This window comes from Nannobrachium achirus, assembly GCF_963921795.1.
Source record: "Nannobrachium achirus genome assembly, chromosome: 19".
Taxonomy (NCBI): Eukaryota; Metazoa; Chordata; class Actinopteri; order Myctophiformes; family Myctophidae; genus Nannobrachium; species Nannobrachium achirus.
Genome location: NC_137826.1, coordinates 23783469 through 23806828, shown reverse-complemented (window position 1 = coordinate 23806828; position 23360 = coordinate 23783469). Strand labels below are relative to the sequence as shown.

Sequence of the window (23360 nt, the reverse complement as noted above, 5' to 3'; positions counted from 1 at the left end):
AACTGTGCATGATATACAGTTACTGAAATCACCAAAGTTGAATTCCAGTGGTGAAATATATTTTTATTGGACCCACAATTCCAAATGCCTCCCCTGCTTCAGGCTCTTTTCTCTCTGCATGCCTGAATTTCACCTGTTCTGCCTCCTATAAAGTACAATCTAGATGCATTAAGTAAAATACAATGTTGACAACCATAATGATAAGGCATTTGCTTAAGACGTGGATTAAAGGCAGAACCAATAGATAGTAAAGATAGATCATAGCACCCTACGTCTGTGGTCAACACCAACTAACGTACTTAGCTTGGGGACCCAATCACTTGCTATTGGGTACCATTCCATCCACATGCAGAATTATTCTGCATTCTGCATCATAAAGGCCCTTGGATTGATTACTTACAATTTACAATTTATGCATTTGGCAGACGCTCTGTACCAGAGTGGCTTACAATAAGCAAGGTAATAAATACATCAATACATCAACATACTTCCTCTTCTGTGTTTGACACAGAATCACACGATTGTTATGAAGGAAAATCGCTGTCTGAGAAACATTTCAGACTCACGGCGTCGGTAATTCAATTCTTGGTTGTGGTAGATTCAAAGACAATCACTGTGGACAGTATGAGGACTCTTTCAGGCTGTTGTATATACTCTAAAGGAAGAAGCATGCAAATGTTCATTTGAACTCCCTAATATATTTATACAGCAATGCAAATTGTATATTGCGTGTGTGTGTGTGTGTGTGTGTGTGTGTGTGTGTGTGTGTGTGTGTGTGTGTGTGTGTGTGTGTGTGTGTGTGTGTGTGTGTGTGTGTGTGTGTGTGTGTGTGTGTGTGTGTGTGTGTGTGTGTGTGTGTGTGCGCGCGCGAGAGTGTGCGTTTGTGTGTGTAAATGCACCGTGTGTGCATGTGTGTATGTGTGGTGTTTGAAGTATCCACTAGAGACCTTACACGTAGCCGTTAAGTGATAAACTATCTGTCTACTTCACTCTTTTAGATGCAGGCAGTTCTTCCTTAAAAGCAATGTACTAAATATGATTAATTTAAGTAGAAAACATATAAAGTATATATATCTTCTCTGTATTTGCTCACCTTCTTGCATATATACGTATATTTGTGTTGTGTAGTGTTAAATATTTTATGCACAACTGCTGTGCATTGTAAAAAAGAAAAATCGTATTCAAAAAAATCGATTCAAAATCGTAGCTTGGTGTGAAATGCATAATGTTATACGAATTCATAGTAACCTGACTTTCGCCAGATAGTTGCAGCAGTGCGTAACGCTCTGCCTTACATCTGGGCTCTCTCGGGCACACTCGATGTAAGGGGCGGGCCATTTTTTTAATTTCTGTAGCTGGTGATTGGATGTGGCCGTTTCTATCACAGTCTGGGAGTGCCAACTCCAACCACTCATATTGGCCTGTCTGCATGACGTTGCACCCAGAATCCGCCTCCTGGGTTTCCACGTGGTCTGCAATCAGACTCTATTGGCTCAGAGCCGCTCAGAGCCCGCCCATAGCTGCCGCTGATTGGTCCGGCCCGGGACTTTACGAGTGTTATCAACGCTGGCCGAGCAAGCCCAGATGGTAAAGCAGAGCGTTATATACGCAATGCTGCCACCATCTGGCGAAAGTCAGGTTAAATTCATAGCATACAGTAGATGTGAATGTGTACATGACTTCAAATAATTATTTTCCTTTTGCAGAGTTGTATTTATCTTCATTCCTCCCATATACTGTATGCGACCAATTAAAATAAAACTACCTTCTATTTAGCTGACGTGAATATCCTGCAAGTTCCTAACTTCCTAGCATAACATGATACATGTGTAACATATGGATTCGAATCATGCATGGAAAACCAGACATCTAGTATCTCTGCTAAATTCACCCCTCTTTGACCTCCACCCCACTGGGAGAACCTTGGATGAACCTCCATGTGTAACCACATGCTGTAGTTCTGAACCCGGGCTTCCTGCAGGGTAATTGAAGCATCTACCGTTCATCCAGAGGGGAATCCTTCCCAGCCAAGGCATACTGTACGTTGGGCTTCTGGGTTTCAAGCATATTGGCAACTCTGCGGCTCAAGTGTGTATGTGCATGAATAAACCTGATACAGTACCTATTCCAAGTGTTTGACTTGTGTCACATCACAAACATAATTTCCTTCTTTATATATCATATAATTCCATATAATATTAAATAAAACAATACAACATTGTCATCAATGTATTGACAAATGAAACCCTGTATGCCCCTGTCCGTCCTTCCGTCTGTCTGTCTGTCCGTCCGTCCGTCCGTCCGTCCGTGTGGGTGTGTTCGTCTGTTACCAGCTACCGTTGGCCCGGTCGCTGCCAAACTTTACACACTCCCTGGATGACAATTCAGAACCTCTGCCCCACATTTCTCACATGGGCCTGTTTAAGTGCCACCATGAGTCTGATTTTTGTAAAACAATTTTTTTGACCTTACTCAAGGCTTCCAACGTTTGAAGGATTGCTCTGTTTTGAACAACATGGGTCAAATCATGAATGCAGTGTGCGATTTTGGTGAAATTGTGCACACACATTCGTGACATTCCCACTGGGTCGAGGAACAAATGACCACCCTTTTCACATTGGACTGCTGGTGCCACCACCAGCAGTCAACTTTTGCAAAACACATTTCTGGAGCAAAATGCAGTGAAAGGCCAAAGAAGACATGGCACCCTTTTCACATTGGCCTAATATAGCGCCACCTTGGCTGAAACTGGTCCTGCGCAATGGAAACAAAACCAGAACCAGAAAAATAGGTTCAAGTTTTGGTTCCGCCTCGTAGTGGAAAAGGGGCTTTATAGAGTAGGTATTAGAAAGGATTAACACTTTCTCTCTTTACGAATCTACCTTCCCTTCTGCATTAGCCAATGAGGACTACTACTGTGGATCCACAATAATTTGTTTAATAGATCACTTCAGGGCCGCCCCGAAAGTTAGTCATACACTTTGCTCACAAAGATAATATCCACAAATAAACACACTTCTTACTTATTGTTGAACCACACGTGTAGGCCATTGAAGTAAACAAAAATCATAAGCTCCAGCTCTTTAGTAAACAGAACATAAATTAGGGAGAACTCCCAAATGTATCCTGTGTGAGAGAACTCAGAATACAGTATAAACAAGTGAAATTGCAAGTGATAAAAAAACAAAACATGTTGACAAAATTGGAAGTGTGGAACACTATACAATTATAATCTGTGAGGGAAACAACTGCAAACTTACTTCCGGGTTGTGAGACTACAAACGGCAGCAGCACTCTAATGAGCACAGAAATGTTTTCTTACTTGCACTTGCATCACTTGCACAGATGGATGTCGGTGCAGATGGATGCATGTGCATGTCAGTACAGTGGAAGTTGTAATATTACAATCGGCGGGTGCCAAATAGGGATGAAAGCCTATCCACTTTAAACCTATTTTTGGGGCTTAATCATGTGAAAGTCTTCCAAACTTTTGGGGGAAAATATCTCACAATGTGGTGCATCGATCTCGACACATCATGATCTTGTAGATTGGCTATTTTTGTGACGTGACACTGACTAAAGATAAATTAATAAGTGCCTAATGGGGGTCATGGGGGCACAAATACAATGGGGGCCCTCCATTGTATTTGTGTTGTCATGGGGGCACAAATGCAAGCAGCTCCAGTATGCTCCTCATATCAGACTGCCTAATAATATCTCCCTATCATCTACCTGCCTGTCACGGAGTATTTGTTTTGTCATAGGTTTGCTGAGCAGACAATGGCCTGGATTCGCAGGCCAGTTTAATAGGATAATTAGGGATTAGTGTTAAATCGCTCCAGCCATCCAGTTTTGCCAAATCCAGTGTGCCAACACCGGATAGTGAACAGTGGTCTAAGGCGACATCTGGACTTTTTTCAACACTTTTTTGGGGCCACCAAGCAGGTGAACTTCAACACTATCACCTAATGTATCCAAGATCCAAGATGTTCTGGTTCATAGACTTATCTGAGGATTAATATCTATTCCTTTTGGGATTATGGCTACTTGTTTCTCGTGTGGATATTCTCAATTTCTTCTTGATTTTTTGTATTGTATTATTTCTATTTAAAGCACTTGCACACCCAAGACTAGCAGTTAATTCTTCTCCTTATTCAAATTCTGCTTGTGGATCTTAATTATGAATGAATTCTCCCATAGTATTTTTTATTAGTGCCGTCTGTAGAACATGTAGAACAAAGTGTCACAGCGCCTTCATCCTTTGTTGTTGCTCACGTTCACCCTTTTTCCTTCTGGTTCAGGGGAACCCCTTGCTGCAACCATGCCGCCGGTACAAAGGTACATGCCGATGAAGTTCCCCTTTGCGAAGAGGGTGAAGCTGGCCCAGGGACTGTGGATGCTGTCGTGGGTGGCCACAGCGGCCGGGGCTTTCACCTTTACCCTGGGCTGCATCCTCAAGACGGAGCTCCGCAAGAGACAGGAGGTAGGCCTGCAGTACCTGTAGTGTTACGTACACCGATTCTACGAATGCCTTCTAAATCAGTAGTTCTCACCTTTTCAAGATTCTTCGAAAAATGATCAAAAATATCAGTGTACATCTGCTATCTTTCTATTGCCAACAATAAAATCTAAAACGACACAGATGCTTCCCCGGTTTTAATGGGCTAACATTGCTGTTATGGTATGGTTGAATTGTAGATTCAAGGTACTACAAATGATACTATGTAACAAATATAATTTGTTGTATTTTCTTTTAACATAATTGTAGTCATGAAGGTTATAACGCTATAAACTATATTCAATGTCTTGCAATATACAGTATGTGTGTATGTGTTATTCAACTTAAATTATAAGACTTTTTTAATAGTTTACAGGCACTTTGCCAAACAAATAAAATAAACATAATTAAATTAAAACAATGCATTACATGATAAATAAATAATAACAATAATCTTTGTACTTTGTAAATGTCTTTAAACTATGTAGATAGTTATAGCTATCAATCATGCTTGATGGGAACTTAAATTAAATGTTAAATGCATAAACTGTTCCACAAATAAAGTCAAAACAAATTGCAAACAGATATGTGGACAATACAATAGCATTTTAAAATATCTATTGAAGATAAAATCATACTGATCATACTGATTTACATGCTTGTAAATCAGTTATTGTCTGCTAGCGACATCGTTGCGCGACAGAAAATAAATTAGGCTTAAGCTTCTCAGGCAGATTGTTCCAAATCCTTGGAGTCCTAATAGCAATACCCTGGTGTCCTTCACCATTAAGACTTTGAACTGGCCAGCAAGGCCCTTTCCAAGCATATGACACTATGCAGGTGCTAAGTCTTCAAAATAAACTAGACATAGTGATGTGATAATAAAAAAAAATAGTTGCAAACACCACTAAATGGTATAATAAAATACCAGACCAGCTCATTGAGAGTTGTAAGACAATACAACATGATGTACTTTGCATTAAGCCTAATAGCTACACTATACTTGGAATATAAAAAGAAAGCTCAACTGTGTTTGTTTGGTATTCAGCTTCTGTTGTTACAGTCTTTGTGGGCAATCTGCCTACAGACATCTGTCTGTGTTTGAGACACAAGGTCATGGCAAATTTAAAGTCATCACACCTATTCTTCACAACCATGGTCCACATTATTTTTCCATTGATCCCAAATGAAAATCTAAGTTGCCCTGGAAACCAGGCTCCAGGCCCTGTTTCTATTTCATCACAGAGCCAAGATATCATGTGTTCTCTTCAGCCAGCTGCTCCTCTGCTCTGAAATGTGTCTTCACTAGTGCTGCAACCAGCCATTATTTTCATAGTGATAATTCCATAGATTAAGTGTGGTTGCAATGACGCGAGTCACGAGGAATCCGTTGGGAAATGAATTCCGTCTTACCATTTATATTAGATATTGTGATGTCAAGTGAAGCATGACCAATCCTGTCTGTTTGGACATGATATATTGTCCAATCAGAAAAGGGACTGTCCAAAATGGACTTTTGGTGTTACAGAAAAGGATACAGAAAACATGTCCACTGAACTCAGTGGACTTTTGGGCTTACAGAAAAAGTTACAAAGAACGTCTGTTGAACTCAATGGACTTTTGGGCTTACAGAAAAGTTGAATTAAAACAGGTTTTAGGTGACATAAAAGTTCTCCGACCTAGAACAATAGTCTGATTACAGCAACCACACTAATAAGACATCAGACCAATCCCTCACCCCACCTTTTTCATTGCGTTCCGTTTTCATTGTTCTGTTTTGTAAGTTCCGACCAATGTAAGGCCACTAACATGGCCTTACATTGCAAGAAAATAAACAGTTTGAAGGCTCCTCAATAAACATTGAAGATGAATCAAATCTGCAAATATCTGACTATTAATGGAAACATCTAACAACGATCTAATTAATTGTGTAATAATATATTTATCAGTTTCACCACCACCAGACAGTAACTGTTTTTACTTGACAGAATGGATACACATTACTTCTTCACAAATGCCTACTTCCAATATAAAAAAAGGAAAAAAAGCATGTTTTTAATTAAACTATTCCTTCTTTTCCTTGTTTTCGTATTATTTAGCCTATTGATACAGTTATTATAATACCATTTGTAAGAATTCCAGGTTACATAGAATTACATAGATTTGGATGGAGAATAAAAAACAAATGTGAAAAGATGAATGAATAAGTTGCCTTTGCCTTCTGTCTGACTTACAGGTGATGGCCAACTCTGACATTCATATTGTGCCCAACACCCTCATGATTGTCGGCTTGGCATCACTGGGCATCAACTACTTTGCCGGACGGATCAGTCAGGATGCCCTGGATGCTGGGCGATTCCCTAGTTGGAAGAAATTCCTGAAGCCCTACTTTAGCATCTCTTGCTTCTTCACCGTCCTCATGTTGCTGTCTGTGATCCTGAGCTTTGTCATGAAGTTCAGCCTGGAGAGTTCCCTGAAGATTGGTCTGAAGAACGGCATCCGCTTCTACAAGGATACGGACACCCCTGGCCGCTGCTACCAGAAACAGAACATAGATCGACTGCAGATGGATTTCCAATGCTGTGGAAACACGAACCACAAGGACTGGTTCGAAGTCCAGTGGATCAGTAACCGTTTTCTTGACTACAACTCCAAGGAAGTGAAAGAGTGAGTAACTCACTCCATTAAGTTGTCCCTAACTAAGCATCTAGGTTAAACATTTCTGAAAGCTATATGTGCAGAACATAATTTGAGGTTGCATCAGAGCTGTTATCTGGTCTCAATGTAATAGGCCAAGTAGTTTGGTCTGTAAATGTAACTGTCTAATTATAAATGAGCTTAAAAGCTTTGATAAAAAGGCAAGTTGTTATCTCACTAGGTGCGTTTCTGGTTTAGTCCATTTCCAAAGTGATAAAACATAAAAAGATTAATGAAAATAACAAAAAATGGTGCAGATGAAAAACAAACCTCAGTGCAAATAAAGGACATGGGTAAAATATACAGTAAAGAAAACAACTACAGCATTAAGAAAAGGAGACTATGAGCCATATTTCCACCTTATATATTGCCTTACACTTTTAAAAAGTTAAATAGTCGTTCTACAAGCTCACATGTCGATGTAGTTCAGCAAGTTGAACAATTTTTAATGTTTTTCAAAATAGTAAAAAAAGGCAAAGAAGTTTAGGGATAAGGGGTAAGGCACGGGCGACAATAGGGCCATGACTTTGATTAGTCTGATCTCAAAACGAACAAAACATGAAAATTCACTTTTGACGTTTCCCTTCCAGTCGCGTTAAGAGCAACGTGGAAGGCCGCTACTTGATGGACGCAGTCCCCTTCAGCTGCTGTAGCCCCGGCTCCCCACGGCCGTGCATCCAGTACCACCTCACCAACAACTCTGCTCACTACAACTATGAGTACGAGACCGAGGAGCTCAACATCCATCTCCGAGGCTGCAGAGAAGCCCTGGTCAGCTACTACATGGGCCTGATGAACGCCATCGCCGCTGGAGTGATTTCTGCCTTCCTGATTCAGGTACTGCACTACATCAGTGCTTCTCAACCCATGGGCTGGAATCCCCAGGGGGGTGGTCCCCTCACATGATTTTGGGGGTCCCCATCCCAGATGACAGTGAAGCGTCCTTTTTAATACCTAAAACATAGAGAGAGAAAAAAGAAAGAAAAGAAAAAGAGCTGCTATTAACTGGGGAACCTTGCCATACTATTGTAATGCCTCAACTCAAGTGCTTATCAGGTTGTTCAAATATGATTATTTTGGCAGGTCATGACCTGAACTGCACTGCACTACACGAATGATTCATGTCAATGCGCACAATTGTGTCTCTGAGCTCCTTGTGCGTGGGAAACACTAGATATTAGATTATATTTTATTAACAACGTTTTGACAGTTCCTTCCTTTCTTTGCCTCTCCAATCTGACTTGGAGATAATGGACACCCACTGTCCTATAAAACGGTCCCAGATGATTCTAGGCAATTAATATACAGTAGTTCTAAAGGCTGGACATAATTTAGTGGGACATTAGAATGTTGGTAAGTGTTAACTCATACAGTGCCAAACGACTTTTAGATCAACTTTCTCACTATGGACTTCCCTGCCAGACGACTTAAATCGACTTTTACTTAGAATTTTTTTTTTTTTTTTTTTTTTTTTTTTGGACCCCATTAAATCTAGTAAACATGATTTCAATCGCGATTTTGCATGTTCCACCCCCCATACAACCCCATATTTCATACAGGGCAGCCATCTTTGCTTACATAATGTAAAACATAATGGCTATTATCTCAAGAATGCCTGAACGGATTTCCAATCTTTTTTTTTGGTTTGAAAGCTGTGAACAGCCTGCACAAACATGGTGCATGATCTGTGCATGGGCGTGCATGATCTGTGCACTATAAATTACATGGAAGTCTATGGAGATTTTCTGGCAATAATGCCACTCGAGGGCATATTTAATTGGCAGTAACTGAGTTTTAACATATCAAACTGCCATAATCCTGGTACCTTCAAATGCAATTTAACTATTCTTATTTTTGATGGAATACTGTAGACATTTGTACACTCTCAGAGATATGGGGGTATACTTACAAATAAAACGTTTCAGAACCCCTAGTTGGACTCATAATGTGTCATATTGTCATTGCGACCAAAGGTTGCAGTCTAGTATGTGAAACAACGGCACATGCTGACACTGTCTGTTTGTCTCTCTGGACTTGTACACTTTTTTTACGGTCTTATGGGTTTGTCGCTCTGACATCACTGTGATGTCAGGGGAACCACACTACCACACTAACAGAATCCCTTTTATGCCCATATATGGAGTTCCCTGATGTGCAGTAACAGGACTTCATATGGGAATGGCCATATATGGCGGCCACATCGGCCACATACCACACTAACAATATCCATATATGGCCAAGACAGATGGCCAAGACAGCCCCTATCTGTGTGGTTGGTTCAACAGACAGGGATTTCCATGTATGGGCATAAAAGGGATTGTATGTATGATGTCAGATGTCATAGATGTCATAGGACTTTCACATAACGAATTAATGAGTAAGCACTAAGCATGTTTGGGCTCTCACAGCATATCTTCATATACTGTACAGTATATGGATCTCCATATATGGGTACCAGGGGAGAGGTCTGCGTCCTCGCCCTTTAGGGTCTTACTAGTAGTAAATAAGTGTCTATTCTACATCATATTCTACAGAAAACCTGGAGACTTGACATTCAGTAATTGGGTCTTTATGACCAAAATAAGAACATTATAACTATAAGGCTGTGTAAAAAAGACAAGTCTTCCCACGAACACGTTTGTCCATGGGCAAACAAATTGGTGACCCCTGAGAGACACGATTGTTGCCAACTAAAATGTTTGTGACTACCTTTTTCACTGACAAAAAAACGAAATAAAAACAACAAAAACTGAGGACTAAGACTAAATATATCGCCAATTTAGTCAACAAATAAACACTAAACTAAAACATTATGGAGGGACTAGTCTATAGCGGAAAAGAGAGCGAGTAGAACTAAAAGACCTTTTATGTTTGGTTGAACTCTGGTGTTGCGCTCTGAAAATAGCAGATCTACAAGCTCACAATGCGTCGCAGCGTCTTGTAGATCGTCTATTTTCAGCTAGTGTAAAATCAGCCATTATGATGCATGCCATCAAGGGATTCATGGCCTGCCGAAATACATTTTTGTCGACAAAATCAACTTTTAGTCGACTAAAACCGTGTGATATTTAGTCGACTAAAACTACACTAAAACTAAAACTTTTCAGATGACTAAAACTACATTTTATTCAAAAGATGACTAAACTCGAAATTTGCTGTCAAAATTAACATTGCTGCTGTGGAAGCTATATGTTAGGGGTGGGCGATATGGAAAAATACAATATCACGATATTTTCCCAAGCTGTATCACGATACATGATTTTATCACGATTCTTTTTCACATTGGTTTTTATGATTATTTTTCAAGTTACTTGACAAAAACTAGATTCTCTTGGTTCCTTTTGGGAGGTCTAAATTGAACTTTACAAGTATATAACTCTGACATATACAATATATATATATATATATATATATCATATATACAAATGAAACCAAATGGACCCGTTAAGTGGAGACCTTGACATTTTTAAAGTTTGAGAACTACTGATTTAGACCAAAATGCAGGTTTAAATTGAATTCTGCAATGATCTCTGTATTAACGCTTAAACATTGTATAATCTCAGCGATAATTATCACACTATCGCCCACCCCTGTGTTGAACTTTCCTCCACTTCTCCATTCCCAGGGCTCTGTGCTGGTGAGCGTACGTTACCTGCAGACATGCATGGAGGCAATATCAGGGCAGGAGAACACGGAGAACATCGAGACAGAAGGATACCTGCTGGAGAAGGGCTTAAAGGAGACCATCAAGGAATATCTCAACCCCTGTCTGACACTCCTCATGATGAACCAGGTGGCAGAGGGAACCCCAGGGGTGTGATTTTTTTTTTTTTTCACCATGGACAATAAAATAGGTGATAATGTAAATTTTAAACGGCACACATTCACCTTTTTTTCACTTCCAAACCAGGCGGGGATGGCATTCTCTTGGTCCTACCTGCTTGGCAGGGAGCAGAAATGGAAGGGACAGTGTTGAGTTTGGGGATTTCGGCATAAAGGCTAAATTGGGAGGAACATTTTCAAATGGGGGGAAATGGGGGAGAAGAACAAAAAAAGAAAGGAAAAAAAGAAAGAAAAAGAAAATAATTAGTTTTAGTGTTAGTGTATATTCAGATTCAGAATTCACATTGAATTTTGAATTTGGCTTAACCTCCAGGTCCCTTTAAATCCAGAATTACCAAAGCAAGCACTATTTTCCACAATGTAGAAACTCATTATAGTTCATTTTCAATATGCTCCATAAGGTCAACAAACAGAGTACCTTCTTTATCACATTTTCTAACGAAGCCTCTTTAAAAACAATCAAAATATCTTGGCAAATAACATTCATTATTTCAGATAAATGATATTGATATATATCTTTACATATGAAAGGAGAGATGAAAGATGGCAAAGCGAGGCTGATCATAGAGAGAGAGAGAGAGACATGAGGCCCACCGCTCTACAAAGCACTCACAGGAGTAGTGTATGATATTGTAATAAGGAAACATTGTATATTAATGTATTAAAATATTAACTTTCTAATTGCCTCGTGTTGTCACTTTTCTTCTTTTGGTTGAAACAAAACACACATTTTGCGTAAGAACACTTCAAGGTGAAAATGTAGGAACATTCCAGGAGCCTGAGGCTGACAGGGACCCTCAAAGATGTCAGGGCGAATGTTTTATTGTTTGATAAATACTGGGGGTCCTGTGAGGACAAAGTGGGCCAAAAGTTCATTGCAGCTCCCTTGACACCCACAAGCACTGGGTCGGGACCCATTTGTGGGTCGGGGACACATTTTTGTGGGTCGCAGACACATTTTTGTGGGTCGCAGACACATTTTTATGGGTCCCTTAATTTTTGGTTTCCTACATTTTGTTTTTAATTATTATCAAATCAAAACATTTTCAAAAAACATTCCAAAAAAAGCAAACATTTTCATGAATGAAAAATACATTTTATGTTTTTTTCCCAGTAATTTCATGAAGAAATCAAATACAAATCTAAGAAATTACAAAATGTGTAAACAAATGTTTAAGGAGTCGTGAAAATAGCCGATCTACAAGCTCACAACGCGGCGCGAAGCATTGTGAGCTTGTATATCTTCTGTTTTCACAAGCTGGGTTCCGGGCAAAAGTCTCATTTCTCTTTTGGGTCACGAGCTAAAAGGTTTGGGAACCACTTCTCTACAAAACACACACAAACTGTTGGTCGCGTCCTCGTGACATTCTGCCTGCCACTTCACCCTTATTCACCTGGACAAGGATTAAAAGGATTGATGACATGTGTCAGTAATGCAGTGAAAGCTGTGTGTCCTCTAGCCTGACACCTTTCAAAGCGATGCTAATCCTATAGGTTAATACTCAACCTGCTGGCCTAGCAATCACATTCCTGTACACTACAGTACATGTCAGGTGTGGTCTAGGCCTACTATCAAATTCCTTTTGTACTATTTAAAGGACCATAGGCCATTGACTATGACTCTCTGTATTTCTGTCATTGCTACTGATAATTTTTTCAAAGCATTACTGTGTTTTGTTTCCCATTTTAGAAGGAAGCCACCATTCATTTGAGTAGCCTACGATGTTCAAATCAGCTTGCAGGGACTTCCAAATCAGTTATTTGAATTATGTGGCTATTCTTTGTGTAATTTACAATATCTTTGTACTTTAAATGCATAAAAAAAAAGAAGCCAGGAAAATATTCCCTGGAGAAGTTCAGGCAAGTTCAATAACGTTTTATTGTTTTAACTTTAAAAACACTAACAACATGCCAAATATGTGGTACCATAAAATGTATGCTTCTAAAAGTTTGCATATATTGATTGATTGAATAGGTTATTAGTCAGATATGTAAACAGCACGTAGTACAGACAGACTAAAGGATAAAAGGATATCCCAAAAAGGTCCTGGGGACTGGTCCTACAGTGGGCTATACTTTTTTCAGGCCAATTTTTTTTAAACAGTGTTACAGTGTGGCTGTGGGTGTAACTCACTTTGGAGAAGTAGTTTGACAGGGTATTGAGGGCAAGTCCTTAAGATATTTTTTGGGCCTGTTATGGCTTTATTGATAGGTATACAGACACAGTAGTCTGACAGGAAATGGGGAGAGATATGGGGATGACACAAAGCAAAGGTTGTTGGGATCGGGATACAAACCAGTGAAAAGCTGTCAGGCCCGATTATCAACCTATAGGTGCCTGGACTGCTGGTGTAAACTAAGTTGAAACTTAGTTGAGATGTGACATTGAAATGTTGGAAAACCAAGGGGTGCAAGCATAATCAAAATGGCATTGAACGAAGGCTCCAGTTATAGAGTCTTCAGAGCACATTTGTTGACAAAAGAGGAAATCCTGCCCCAAAATATGGTTCTTTAATTTGACTTTCTTGATCACTTTTGACAATTTTAAGTTGTGGATGTAGAGATCTGGTTAAAAACTAACACTAACTAACATATAGCAAATTATATTTTCCTCGAGTCTCCAGTTCATCTGTCACTGAGCCCAGCACCATTGTGTATCTCAGTAAAAGTTTTGTTGTTCCAATATCCGTACATTAGGCTACACAACACATATTTTCCCCCATTTATTGTCAGCCTTTAATGCAAGGCTGACCATAGCCTACTGTAGGACAGTGCAGTCCCCTGCAGTTACATCAGTTTAATGACTTTGACCCTTACATCGGCTATTCGAAAATAGCTGATCTACGAGATGGTCTTATATATTATTTATATATCTGCTGTTTTAGAAAAAATGAGTAAAATGACATTTATTTGATGGTGTCTTTGGCACCAAATATTTTCAAATATAAATCCTACAGCTACAGTCCTACATATCATTTTGGTGGTCTATGTATGAAGCTGTTTGAGTACCACAGTGCCCACCACTGGCTGTAGGATGTAGTGCCAAATAGACGAGGAGGAGGTGTTGTTTTCTCTGCTTTGATCACGTGATGATGACGTTGTCTGCATTTTCCACTGAAAAACCGGATAATTTTTCTGGATCAGGCTCTTTCGACTCAATTTTGACAAAGAAAGACACGTTCTTCTCTTACATCTAAAATTCTAAATCACAGGTTTAGTTCCCAAACAGTGGTTCTGGACCCATTTGTGGGTCACAGACCAATTCTTATGGGTCACGACTCACGACTCAAGTAAAAATCCAATTTTATTTTCCTTTACCGGTATTTAAAAACAATAATCATTTTTTAAATACATTTTTTATACATTTATCAAACACTTTTTTTATGTGCTTGTAATAGATCTGCTATTTTCACTAGTTTGGGTCCCAGGCAAATGTCTAATGTCTTTAATTGGGTCTCGAGCAGAGCTAAAAGGTTTGGGAACCACTGCTTTAAAATATCCCCTTTTATACATCCCCCTGCTGCATTGATTGAGTCAATGTGGTGATTGTCACACCCCAAAAAGGGTTGGATCAAAATAGACGAATCGGTCATGAGTCACACATCATCCTGATAACTGTTGCAGTTGCCCGGAAAGCTAGTAGTTGTAGCAAACTGGCTAAGAAGGCAGTAGCTAACCTGAAATACCTCTTTATTTATGTAAGTTTTTTGGCTGCATCGTACCCAAACAAGCGGTGAGAGGAGACAATTTCACAGGCAGCAAAGGGTGAGTAAAGGCGCTAGAAAACATTTTGTACCTTATTTAACGTTACTTGCTAATTAACAGATTCCCTACTATCCAGAATGTGGAATGAGTGTAATATTATTGTTATTACGCTTTTTTGTAATGGCCGACTATTTTGCTTTGTGATAACAACTTGATTGAGTTTAAACCATAGGTTTAAACAGGAATAGAATTGTCAAAATAATAGTTCTTGAGGGAAATGTAGCTACAGTAGCAGACAGTCTCCTTGTTGGGCGCTCATGTTCAGTGTTCCATCCTGTATATTTGAATTGAACCTAACGTTAGCCTTTGTTCTTTTAATATACAGTCCATGTTTTGCAACACGGGTTGAAATGTCTGGAACCCAATATGGGAACCCATGGGTAATAAAAACACCAAACACACATAATTAAACATGGGCGAATCAATTATTCTTATTTTATTAAAATGGTCTACACCCTCACAAAATGTTGTGAGCTTGTAGATCTCCTATTTTGGAAATATCTTAAGTAGGGCTTATGTTAGCCTTGTATCAAGACTATCATATATGTATTTGATCGAGTTTGACATTTGCCTATCTATGATAAATATGAAAGTAAAAGTCAAACTCATTACACCACATCTATGATAGTCTAGAACCAAGGCTAGGCTTAGGTAGTTCCTAAAGTTAGTTCCTAAAGTTCTGTGGAGGTGTCAGCCTTGTGTTTTAGTTGGTTATCTGGAAAATCCAGTCTAAACTGGGTGACTGTCAAATAGTCCTAAACCCTGTTTAAACAAGTTTAGTCATATAAAGTCAAGTCAAATTGAAGTCTGAGTAATAAGTCATCGTGTCATTTATATTGTATTGTATTATATTTTAAAATAATTGAATTGTAAGAGTAAGATTTATGTCCAATGGCTCTCTATAGTAATGACAAGCTAAGCAAAAGCAAAATATTGATTTGGGTCTCATTTGAGTCCAAAGCCTATCCTCTGTGTCCCATTGGTGGAAAAGGGTTTTGGTTTATGGAAATCAAATACTGTATAGCCGCAGAGATCGTCTTGCATTCTGGTCCTAACGGTAATTTAGTTCTAACAGCAGAATTCTCATAAACAGACAGGTTCTCAGCACTGACAATATAATGTGCTCAGTCAGCATTTAAGACTACTGCCAAAAGCCACATGTACATTTACATTTCTGTTCCGCCCCTATGCAGTCTTTCAATATCCCTATCTAATATCAAGGACAGTGGACTCTGCCAACTCTACAGTACTTCAAAGAAACCCTAAATCAATGCCCAGACAGCATCAGTGGCATGCAGTGATTTAGAATACAGTACCCACATTAGAGTTGCTGCCTCATTTCTCTTGCTTGGGAATCCCTTCGGGCATGCTAAATGCCCTACTCACTCAGTCTGTGTATTTGATTAACACAGGATCTGGTGGATGTAGTTTGTACACTTAAATTCAATCTTCTGAGCCGGTTTAAGATTTGCAGGCTCCATGTTGACCCAGCGTCGAAAGGGAGCGACTGAAAACTCCCAAAAAGAAACTTGATTATAAACAGAACTTGCCAGTGCGAAAGTGCTTACATATTTGTGCTCATGACTCATGTACAGGAAGTGTGGTAACAACAATAACAACTACACTTGTTACATGTGATGCTGCAGTTTTTCCTGCGATATCTAGTTAAGCGAGTGGTATTATGTGTTGCTACTTTTGAAATGAATTTAGAGTCTATCCCTACATAATTATCAGTAACTGACACCGCACGTTTATTATCATTACAATTCAATCAATGTAAAGTAAACTAATTGGCCACATGAGAGATAATAGTAGTTATAATGGTCACCAGCACTTTCGCCTATAACATATTCGCCTACACGCATTTGGTCCTTTCGCCTGGCATTTTCGCCTTGGAGGAGAGTCTTTTCACCTACCTGTCTGAGCCATTTCGCCTACCCTCAATTCTGCTGTCAGACTGTCCATGTTTGCAAATTATCTCTTTGTCATTTAAATATTATAGTGACTGTGCACCCGTTTCGAATGGTATCACGCCATAGGATGGCCGTTTATCATGTTTTATCAGCCCATAAGACTGGGACCAGTATAGCCATGCTTTGCCGACTGAATGTGTCGCACCGTGACAGTGGTGTCAAGTGAATCTAACAGTTTACTTGACATTTATTATTTACATCACATTTTATTCCTAAAAAATGGCAAAATAGTTTTTTATGCCTGTTGACAGGCAAGGTTGATTCTAGGCTATTTAGGTGTAGCATATCTTATATAGACCTATATAGGCTAATAGCCTACATATATATTTTGTATAGCCTAATGTTAAAACAATATAGGCCTACAATACTGTTCATTTTACAATACTGTTCAATACTGCACCAAAGAATGTATAGTATCGGGACATGGATTAATTAATTATTTGGGCGCACCTGATTCCAATAGCTCTGTATTTATGTGATTACTATGGGGTGCATAGGATAGCCGTGTGTAGGTTTGACATGTAACACCACTGTCACAGTCACTATAATATTTAAATGACAAAGAGATAATATGAAAACATGGACAGTCTGACAGCAGAATTGAGGGTAGGCGAAATGGCTCAGACAGGTAGGTGAAAAGACTCTCCTCCACGGCAAAAGTGCCCCGCGAAAAGACCTGGCGAAAATGTTATAGGCGATTATGCCTGACACCGTTATAATACACCTTTTCTGGGCTTACAATCTCACCCGTTCGACAAAATAATTGCAAGCATGAGTAATGCTGTGGTTGTGTATTGTTTCTTTATATGGACTGTTGGAGGAGAGCAAGCTCCGCTCCACAACAATACTATATTGTGACACAGTTTTGAATGTGTTTCTTTGTGTTTTCAGGCTAGAGATGGAAGGGGACGAATGTGGGTTTCCTCCAGAAGCATCAGATGATCAGTCACAGAGAGGAAGCATTGCTTCCTCTGCAACACTTACCCGTGGTAAAGTCAAGTGTTTCTAATATTTGTATATATCGTCGTCGTCGGGTGGAAACCTCGTATCTCCAAGTTTCAAATGTGTACTTTCTTTCACAAAGTAAAGCCCTGCTTCATCATACAAGGCCGTCGCACAAAAGTCATGAAAACAGCTGATCTACAAGCACACAACGGCGTTGTGTGCTTGTAGATCGGCTGTTTTCACTAGTTTAAATCATTTCTAAAATGATAAATGCAAAACGAACGGTTTTGGACATACAAGATTTTCACGGTTTTCACCCGACAACAACGATATACTACTATTACAAATAGTACACAAACTTGTAATGTAATGTTGTTACTCACTAGAGGACAAAGCTGCCCTCGATACATATTTTGAAATTGAATCTGCTACTTGTAACCAAGTTTAAGCTCTGCATGACTTCTGTTTTTGTTTTGTTTCACTTTGGCTTAGAATTTTAAAGATAGCCTTTCACCCAGATGTTTCTATTTTGGGGGCATGTCATTATAGGCTAAAACTGTCAAAACAATGGGCTTAAGTTAAACTGTCTGTATGTCTCTCTGTCACACAGCCCAAGATGTGTTTATCTACCTGGTGGGTGACAGTGCAGTGCACCTGTGTGTAGAAGGGGTAGGTGGTGTGACTGTGCAGGAATTGGGCCGTAGTGTCCGCGAGGCTCTCCACATACCTGACTCGGCACAGGATGCTTTCGCCGTCTGGCTCTGCTCTCCCCTGCTTGGTAATACGCTTTTTTTCTCTCTTTTTTTTTTGCATAATCTATGCGTCAGCATCAAGGGAACATAGTAGCATGCAATTAATCTTTATTAAATTGATTTGTATTTAACATTAAAACGCTTGTCGCTATAGTCTTGTGTAGCCAGGCGATCAGAGATTTCCACCTACTAATATGAAAGTAGGGACAAAACAACAGGCCAGGCTGTTTTCTTTATTTATTTCTTGCAGATTTGTCTGGTTCTATAATGCTGCTGTTTTTTTAACCTCTGAACTGTTTCCACCCAGTTCAAGCCAATACATTGAATTAAATGTCACCAAATGTATCAGTAGGCAGAAATCACTGATCGTCTACCATCTGGCTATGCAAGACTATTTAAACACAGCGGTTGTGATATTGATAAAGTGTTTTGTTGGGGTTGCTGATAGACAATGAATCCTTTCATTTATGGACACGGGGGACCCACAGTGGTCAGAGTAAATCATTACTGTCTAGACGTAATCATGGCGTGGTTCCAGAGGCCGATATATTATTATTTATCCATACAGTGATATTTTTTGGCTTCGTCTTTACATAGCCATCTTCCCAATTCCTGTCTACTGTAGACAAAATGCTTTTTGTTGTATTTGCATTGACATAATGATCTTGCAAGGTAGCCCAGGAAATTGCCTAATTTGACAGTTTAATTATTATGATTTATTGTTTTCCCCATATTCTCAGAGCTGCAATTAAAACCGAGACACCAACCATACAAACTGTGTCGACAGTGGCAAGACTTGTTGTATCGCTTCACTGTGGCCTCAGAAGAAGACATATCACAAGGTGAGGGTGTGTCTGTGTCAGACGGCCTGGTTCCCCAACGTTTGCTGAAGCTTGCATTATGTGAATCCAGAACACCCAGTATTGACATGAATCTTTTAGAAATGCTTGAAAGTCTTCCACACTTGATTAAGGAAAAGCTTAATCTACCTTAGCACATCAATCTGAAGTTTATATATATTTGTAGGCAAAACAAGTTACAGTACTCTACAGAGGGCAGGAATAAAAGCAAAATGACTCAATGTACGATACACACCTCAAGAGTCACATACATATGTGCACACATGTATACACATACATTACATGACTTACATATTCACTTAATTGAGAAATATAAAATACACCTATGTTATTTCCCTCCAGATGAACCGTGTCTACAATACAGGCGGAATGTGTTTTATCCCAGATCTAAAGAGTTACAGGTACTTTTGTCTCTCTGTGTTTCTCTCTGTGTCTTATAATTGAGACAAATTACATAAAAAAAGCCCCCACAAATTACCACAATCAACAAGTAGCATGCTTGCTGTGATAGTCACTGAGATAATTCTAAATGTCCCTGTTTGGTATTCTGTCACTGTTCTAACAGATGGATGATGAGGGAGTGTTGAGACTCTTGTATGATGAAGCCAGGAGCAACATTCTCTCTGGTCGCTACCCCTGCGACCCAGACCACTGGACAGGCCTTGGAGCGCTGTCTCTTGCTCTCGATGAGGGATCTGGTCTGGACAACCAGAAACTAACTGCTATTTTGAAGTAGGTTAAAGCCATAAGCACTCCACTAGACCTTCTGATTTATGCTCCTATGTATGTTCTAGCTCTATCCAACTCTTTTTATGGCATGTCTCTGCAATAGCCTAGCCATCTATGATGGGGCATCTGTCTGTGTCTGGAGCTAATCTCATGTTCTAACTCACAATAGCTCTGGTTTGTTGTATGTGTGAATGACTTTTGGAAACAGATGACAATAAACTGAGTCACTGGTTTTAAATCACAGAATTTTAGGGTATAAACACAAGTGCATGGTGCAGGATTTCCCTCGCAGAATCTCTTTCTATGCTCGCTACCAATTAAGCACGACTGTTTCTGGTCTAAACCTGGTACAAACTTGCACTTAAAATGGAGGTTGTCAGCGGATTCTGTATTTCTTTAATCTGTGTTAACTGACCAACTTGTGGTTGCAGTGTATTTCTTTCGTGAACTGATGGACTAATTGTCTGCCATCTGCGTGCCACAGGGAGAAGAAGCTGTCATCTTTCCTGCCTGCCCATGTTACCCCAGGGTCGGGAGGTCTTCTGTCTGCTCTGAGAGGGAAAGGGAGCCGCCATGCAGGCATGGAGCACAGCCTGCTGGAAGAATACAAAAAACTCTGCACATCTGCCAGCAACTCACCAGAGTCCTTACAGCACCTTCGCCAGTACCTCAGCAAATGCCACTCTCTGCCTTACTACGGGTATGAGGTCCCATCACACCCTAATAGAATACAAAGTTATGGGATTTAACTTCATCATCAGATCACAAGTTTGCAGGACTAAAAGCTTTAACTTAACCTAAACAGGTGTGCATTCTTCTATGGGGAGATTGACAAGCCCGTCCAAGGAATCCTGCATAGAGGAGGGCGCAAAGCGGTCAATGTTGGGATCAGTCTGGATGGAGTTTACGTGATGGATATCAAAGAGAAGGTGGGCACTTACTGTAGTGAATGGATGCACCAGTTAATCGAGCTTAGAGATTTTAATAAAATAATTTGGGGGGGAACAGATTTATTTTTTATTTTTTCATTACACCATCATTGTACAATAAAGTAGGGCTGAAGTGGTTAATCACATATCGATTTTGTCGATTACTGTAAAACAAGCATTATTGCCCTTTGCTTTTGTGTTACTTAGTTAAATCACCATGCAACATTTCTGTATGATTGTCCTTTTACGCTGTTATTACATTCATAGTACCACACAAAGTGTGAATTCTTATAAAAACCCATTCTTAAGATTTCTTTTTTTTGTAGCATGTGCTCTTAGGCCTGCGTTTTAGTGAGCTGTCCTGGGACCACAGCTACCCAGAGGACGAGGGGGATTCTCATATTCTGTGGCTAGAGTTTGACGGAGAGGAAGAAGGCACACCTGTCAACAAGTTACTGAAGATCTACTCAAAACAAGTAATGAGACCTTCAGTGAAATTGAACAACTAAGCAGTCGGTCAACTATTGTGGCGTTTTCTGTGTTTGCTGTGTGCAGTAGGAAGCTCTTTTGATTTGAATGGGGTTTTCCTCCTCAACTAAATATTAATAATGTGTGACCAATCACTGAAATAGCCAATCTGCCATCTCAAAACTTGCTGCATCATGACCATCTGCTATTCAATATTCAATATTTTACTTTTCGAGATTTTTATTTGAAATATTTTTTAAACATTGAACATAATGACATGCCCCAAATAGGGACTTTAAACTACATAAATTACCAAATTTGGATTAATAGAGCCCACATTAAATCAATCAAAAGTGTCTTGTTTATTCAAAATAGAGAAAGCCTTTATTTACAATATCATTGTTATGTGGCAATAAACAATGTTATAACTTAATTGCCCGGCAACAGCACAACACTTCAGTCAGCACAATTGACAGCTGACTGTGAAATAAATTAGTGAAGGACTAAATTGAATTGTCATCTTTGTATTATGTCCCCAGGCTGAGCTCATGAGTGGCCTTATAGAGTTCTGTGTGGAGTTGAGGTCTGCGTCTGAAAGTGCCGGAGACGCAGCCGCAGCAGCGGAAAGTGACGGTGACGTCAGCCCCTCTCATCAGGCTGCAGCGCAGGATGGCGGTGATGTCCCAAAAGGACGTGGCCGTGGACGGCGTGGGAAGTTGCAACGCCAAAACAGTGTGGTGTGCAGCCGTGTCCATTCGCTCAACACCATTAGCTATGTGGATAACGGTGAGTCGCGTGGAATTGAGCGAACGCCTGTGAAGAATCAGGCGTACATTTCCTCAGCCTCATAGATGCAATATCTAGTGAATGAGTCCAACCAAACTCCTATTTTCCTAGTCCTAATGTTAATTCATTAGTTCTATCGACTGAGAATGATTTCTGTAGCTCATCCACCATCTAATTTCACAATATCACTCAATGTGAATATCATCATCTAATAGCACTAGTCCTACCATCTATATAACTCTCATATCATCTCATTTCACTAGTTGTACCATCTCATCTCACCAGTCCATTGATCTCATATACTGTATATAGTTCTACCACCTAATGTATCTAGTCCTACCAACTCATACACCATACAGCAGTACTGACTCTTCTGTAGCTACAAACAGACATCTCTTGAGGTCATCTCCCATCTCATCATAGTAATATATTCATCACATTAATTATTATTATTATTATATTTTTATTCTTGTCTTTCAGGTAAGGAAATAAAACGCTTGAAGCCTAAAAGAGCTGCTTCCTTCTTCACTCGACAGGCACCTGCAACCTCATACTCTGCCGTGCAGGTGACAGAGAGTTTGGAACAGGGTTAGCCTTGAGATCCAGCTCTGCTGTAAGCTACTCAAAGACCAGAGACATTTCAGAAGGTTGGGTTAGCAACTCATAACAATATGAAAATGCAACGGACCAAGAGAGGGATCTAGGTGTGAATGGAAAATATTTGTTTAAAGTTGTGTATATTAAGAGAATAGAGTAATGTGAAAAACGTCATGATCTAAGGAGCAATTATGGTTCAGAGGTCGAGCTAACCTGTCTACTTTATGGTCCCAATGAAACAGATGAAATATAATATACAGCACATAGCCTTTTTGAAGCAGTATGTCATGGCTGTTGGCTTAATTGAATCCCACTCATTCAGAAAAACGTACATTTCAAGATGAGCGCAGACAAGGGCACAGATTACAGAGAACTCCTCATATGTTCCCTCCTATTATGCAATCCTATTTGTGCAGACTTCTGTCATAGAGCTAAGTGAGGTGCGCGTGCAGCCTGTGACTTAGCCCTCTATACTAGACTCGACAATTGAAAATGAATTCACTTAACTAAAAAAAGCA

At 39.6% G+C, this 23360-nt stretch overlaps 2 protein-coding genes across 2 annotated transcripts; both read left to right on the top strand.

Moving 5' to 3' along the window:
• Positions 1-4348: 4348 nt before the first annotated feature.
• On the top strand, positions 4349-11015 carry rom1a (retinal outer segment membrane protein 1a; the record flags this gene model as incomplete). Its single annotated transcript, XM_080749337.1, has 4 exons — positions 4349-4483; positions 6735-7165; positions 7786-8032; positions 10821-11015. The coding sequence occupies 4 exons, from the start codon at positions 4349-4351 to the stop codon at positions 11013-11015; spliced, it is 1008 nt and encodes a 335-aa protein (XP_080605463.1).
• A 3668-nt stretch (positions 11016-14683) lies between these two features.
• On the top strand, positions 14684-22865 carry frmd8 (FERM domain containing 8). The gene is made up of 11 exons (XM_080749058.1): positions 14684-14803; positions 17668-17765; positions 18332-18499; positions 19214-19315; positions 19676-19734; positions 19899-20065; positions 20547-20762; positions 20868-20991; positions 21318-21467; positions 21999-22245; positions 22726-22865. Exons 2-11 carry the CDS (start codon positions 17675-17677, stop codon positions 22836-22838), a joined length of 1437 nt encoding a protein of 478 aa, XP_080605184.1. The 5' UTR covers positions 14684-14803; positions 17668-17674; the 3' UTR covers positions 22839-22865.
• The last annotated feature ends 495 nt before the right edge of the window (positions 22866-23360 follow it).

Excerpts from the sequence above, each read along its gene's own strand:
- frmd8 (XM_080749058.1), top strand. The coding sequence starts at position 17,675 with ATGGAAGGGGACGAATGTGGGTTTCCTCCAGAAGCATCAGATGATCAG. Across the intron at positions 18,500-19,213 it reads GCTCTGCTCTCCCCTGCTTG|AGCTGCAATTAAAACCGAGA; the intron begins GTAATACGCTTT and ends CCATATTCTCAG. Across the intron at positions 21,468-21,998 it reads TGAAGATCTACTCAAAACAA|GCTGAGCTCATGAGTGGCCT; the intron begins GTAATGAGACCT and ends TTATGTCCCCAG.